General features: G+C 31.6%; 1 protein-coding gene across 1 annotated transcript; it reads right to left on the bottom strand.

Moving 5' to 3' along the window:
• Window positions 1-435: 435 nt before the first annotated feature.
• LOC114193135 (Plastid-lipid associated protein PAP / fibrillin family protein) lies at window positions 436-4073 on the bottom strand. Its single transcript, XM_028082839.2, has 4 exons — window positions 3812-4073; window positions 2621-2744; window positions 1862-2041; window positions 436-841 (listed from the first exon to the last, which is right to left on the bottom strand). Exons 1-4 carry the CDS (start codon window positions 4013-4015, stop codon window positions 654-656), a joined length of 696 nt encoding a protein of 231 aa, XP_027938640.1. The 5' UTR covers window positions 4016-4073; the 3' UTR covers window positions 436-653.
• Window positions 4074-4579: the final 506 nt, after the last annotated feature.

The raw sequence follows: 4579 nt of genomic DNA, 5'->3' as shown, positions 1-4579 counted from the left end.
AGTTAGGATACTAAAGGAGTAATTATACCTATATTTTAATTACTTGCATTTTTATTTGTTTTGTTGTTGGTTTGTCTTTACATTTGAGTAATTAGTTGAATCCAAAAAAGTAGTTACTAAAATTAGTAAAATAATAAAACTAAAATATAGTTTTTTTATTATAAATAATCATTTAAATTTAAAAAATAATTAGTATTAATATTAATATAATAATAATAATTATTATTTTTTGTATTTTTATTTTAAATAATATTAATATCATTGTTTGTCCTTTAAAATATAGACGTTTCACTGCCACTAGCATCACTGTGTTTCCCCTGTAAATAAATAAACTTAATTATAATGTCCTTGGCACTTGGTTCCATCCCTAATCCTTCGTCCTTTGCCCAAATTTTAGTTGTGAAGTCACCCAAAGACTTCATTTTGCCATTGGCATAAAGGAATATAATAGATTAATCACACCCAAAAAAATGTTAACCTTCAGGAATGAGGAAATGTTCATTAAACTACATTGCACTTCATAAAACAGACTCCACTTTGACACAAACTCTGCAGCCAAAGAGTAACGTGGTTTTTTCAAGCTCCTACTCATATACACTCGTTATCATACAAACTCGTCCTGAATGGATTATTTTTCTTATCGCATTTCGATTTCAAATTCTTTGAAAAACAAACAAGGAACCTCTTGAACCCAGACCTAACCGGATTTTGTCATCTACATAAGTGATTTTGAGTTTAACTTCACTCTGACCACCATACTGGACCTTCCATGAACCTACTTTTATTTCAGGTGCTTCAAATATAACTTTAATCCATTCACTATCGAGCGCCGTGAGTTTTCCTGTCTCACATCAGCATGCATCAAATCAGCACAGAAGTTTAACAATAAATAAATATTTGGATTTGGATCATAGACTAGAGATAGAGAAAAGCAACCAAATACATCAAACTAAGTCATCAGTAAACTACTTTTATCCTTGGAATGCAATTGTTCGCTTCAATTTCTAATTTTACAAAACCTTCATTTTAGTTTCTAAAACTAACATTACTTAGTGCCGGAAGACTCTTCGCCATACAAAGGTACAAGGAATGATTATTGTACACATTTTTTTATTTATGCATATGCCAAGAAGATATTTTCAGATTCTAATCCCATAACAATCAGACACCAAGGTACAATTTAATCACTGTGTCAGTACTAGTCCATATTTAGTTTAGTTTCTAAAGTTGTAAAATGTTGGGAAACACCATTCACTTTGGTCCTTAATATCAGTGAAAAAAATGTAATAGAAGAGGACTAAAATGAAGGTTTTGCAATTTGAGGGACTAAAGTGACCAACACAACTTCCTGATAGAGTTTGCTACAAATAGTCTGTTTTAATTTGAATAACGCCCTGGTTTACAGGGAGAAACCTAGTATTTAGAGTTATGGATTTGTTTCTGAACTGTTTTTGTTTTCTCTTTTGTTACCACTAGCTTTTATTTCAGCCAAATGGGCTGCTTTATGGTTTTAGTGCAAATGTGCATTGATTGGCAAATTTAAAGCCAAAGCTAACTTACTAAAATTGAGTCATTTCAGTCCAGTTTTTTGTGTTTCTATTCTTAGTTTTATTTCAGATAAAAGTTCTCAATAACTTTAAGAACCAAAGTGGAGGTTTACTGCCAAATCATTCTTTTATTTTCTGTTTTTCTTTACTATTGATAAAAACAACTTAAAATCATCCGGTCACCATTTAGTCCCTTGGTTTAGGGTTTGAAATTCACTAACTTAAAAATTTCAGTTTTTCTATCAATAGCTTTTCTAATTATGATATCAGCAAGTGGAAGTTTCACACATCCTTTAAATAGTTGAATGACATACCCTTCAAAGACACCTCTGCATCCAGAAAGCCTAAAACAGAAAGCGTGACCTTGTTTCTCACAATATCAGGAGCCTCGACTACTTGAACCATTTGCTTTGTGTTGAAGAAAAGGCGCCCAATTGCACTCCTATAGCCACCTCCAGGTGATGTTGGCCGTGAACAGTACACCACATCCCAGTCTGAATAGCAAACACAAGGAAGAATTAGTAAAGCAAGAATTCAAACTGATTTAAATCTTGTCAAAAAAAATGTGAATATAGAATGATTAAAGCTTAGAAGTTGATAGTGGACTCTTTTTAATAGATAATATCTATAATGCATATACAATACACTGAGGACAAAGATAAAATACAGAACAATCAACGGTATCTTTGAATACATATAATGGTGTGTGAAATGAAATGGTATGAGATAAACATAGCCTGAGGATCTTGTTGCCTTGTTTTCTAGTTCCATTTCCAGTTTATAAGTGTCCCCTAAAAGTGTCGTGTTATATTCACTTTGCTTTATTTTGTTCTTTTCATAATTTTCTTTGCAAATTCTTGTGAACAACTTAATTTGAAACAGAGAAAAAACAATATGGCATTTTATACTTACAAGTTACAAGTGAAAACCTAGCCAGGAATCATTTAGAAAACAAAAAGTCAAAGGCACCCACTAAACTTTCTTTGAAGGTTAATAAGATTTAGCAAAACAAGTAAAAAGGCTTTTAAGGACTTTAACAGAAACTTAGGGTGAGAAGCACAATAAGCATTCACCTCCAAATATTAAAGGGCATTTCACTGGCTCACTCACGCAGTACTTCTGCAGTTCCTGAGCCACTTCAGCCACCTCTTTATGCTCTTCGTTCTTCAGTAAAACTCCTCCATCTGTTTGCACAACCTGACCAAATCTCATATCATTAATTTTAGTGCTGGAAACAAATTCAAAAATATTAATGGAATGAAATGAAAATGAGTATTGTAATTTGTAATCAATAACTAACTCATTGCAAAAAGCACAAGCCTTAATATATATATATATATATATATATATATATATATATAAAATAAAACTTAAATGAGGTTTTTCAAGAACTTTTTAGTGTTTCTATAATCGAAATTCAAACTTCACAAATTTCAATGCCGACTTCAGATGCAATTTTTTATTGTGTGAAATGTAAACTTTATTGGAAGAACACTAAGAGTACCCAAAGAGTAATATTAAGTATTGTCCGTTGGAGATGTCACATAAATGAGTGTGTGAGAATAATGTATACAAGTGAAGTTGAGTTAGGTAGGTGTATCCGGGAAAAGTTCTCCATAAATATTTTTATAAGAGAAGAATAAGAGGAAAGCCAAAATTACCTTATGTACAAGTTAAAAAAAATAAATTTCTGAGAATTTATATGAAAGAGTTTCCACAAACGAATTTATATGGAGAATCTTAGTTCATTACCTTTCTTATTTTCCCTTTTATAAGTGTCTATGAAGAAGCTTATCCAAAGGAACTCTTAGAATCAGTCAAGCTCAACTTCTTTTAAGATATAATCAAAGATTATCCTAATAGTTAGTGTTAGGTCTAACTAGCAATTGTTATCAAGCTAAATCCAAATTCCAAAATTGCGATGACATAAAAATTTAGGTTTGATTAAATTAGAAAAAAATCCGTCTCAAATTGAAAAAAAAAATATTAGATTATCTCGTATTAAAAAAAGGACATTCTTAATTCCTGGAATCACACGGTGTCAACAAAAATGATGACTCGAAGGTAAACACGGGTTTTGAAATTTGAGAGATTAATTTTTTTTTTCTTCAACATGAGCAACTAAACAAGGATTTATTCCAAATTTCACAGTAAACATAGTTAAGCCAGAAGTCTATTTACTACAATAAAATTATTCACAAATTCTTTTCTTCCGAGCAAATTAAACTGATCTGGATAAACCATTCACAGTAAAACGACTCTACCTTAGAGAGAATAGATGCAACGAGATCGCCAGGGCCGGTTCGCAAGTTCGGATTGGAAACGGAAACCGAAGCGGCGATTCTGCAACCGTTGAAACGGCGATTGAGGAGAGGAAACCGGAGCGTAACGGAGTTATTCGTCGGAGCATTGAGTTTGAACGAAGAAGAAAGGAAGAGAGAAGTTGCAGAAGCTGAAGCCGCAGCCATGGAGATCCACTTACCCGAACGTGACAGTGACCGAAAAAACGTTGAAGCTTGTAATGGATGCGTCGAATGTGCCACGTGTGATGAAAATCGAGGTGGGTCCCACGTGGAAGAGGATTATTGGGTTTTTGTGGTGCCACGTAAGCAACGCTTACTCGCCTTATCTTGAGGTTTTGATATGAATAACACGGGATATTAATCGATAAAATATCTCTTGTATATTGCATGGGGTGTGTTTTTTCCAGTGAAAATAAATTTTAAAAATATGCAATACGTATTATTAATTCAAAAATATATAACCTGTAAATAGTTCGGATTGTAGGTTGCAACTAGTCTACGTACAGGTCCGTTTTTTATTGTTTATATTATTTTGAAATTGTAGTAAAATATATTATTATTTATATTATTTTTATTGTTTATATCTGTTGGATTTTTAAGTTGTAGCTTTTTTAAATTTTAATTACTTTTTAATTTATAAACATATAATTTTAATTAATAAATAAAAATTTAAAGAAGAAAAGGGTTATTAATTATTAGTAATAAATAGGTAACAAAAGAATTTAATAA

This window comes from Vigna unguiculata, chromosome 8 (genome assembly GCF_037176805.1).
Source record: "Vigna unguiculata cultivar grain cowpea cultivar isolate G323 ecotype 2 chromosome 8, ASM3717680v1, whole genome shotgun sequence".
Lineage (NCBI taxonomy): Eukaryota > Viridiplantae > Streptophyta > Magnoliopsida > Fabales > Fabaceae > Vigna > Vigna unguiculata.
This window is presented reverse-complemented; position numbering and strand designations above follow the sequence as displayed.

Bases quoted from the DNA above. Each gene is read 5' to 3' on its own strand.
- LOC114193135 (XM_028082839.2), bottom strand. From the start codon at position 4,015: ATGGCTGCGGCTTCAGCTTCTGCAACTTCTCTCTTCCTTTCTTCTTCG. The intron at 2,745-3,811 runs GTAGAGTCGTTT...AGATTTGGTCAG, and splicing joins TTGCATCTATTCTCTCTAAG to GTTGTGCAAACAGATGGAGG. The intron at 2,042-2,620 runs GTGAATGCTTAT...TTTGCTATTCAG, and splicing joins ATGCCCTTTAATATTTGGAG to ACTGGGATGTGGTGTACTGT.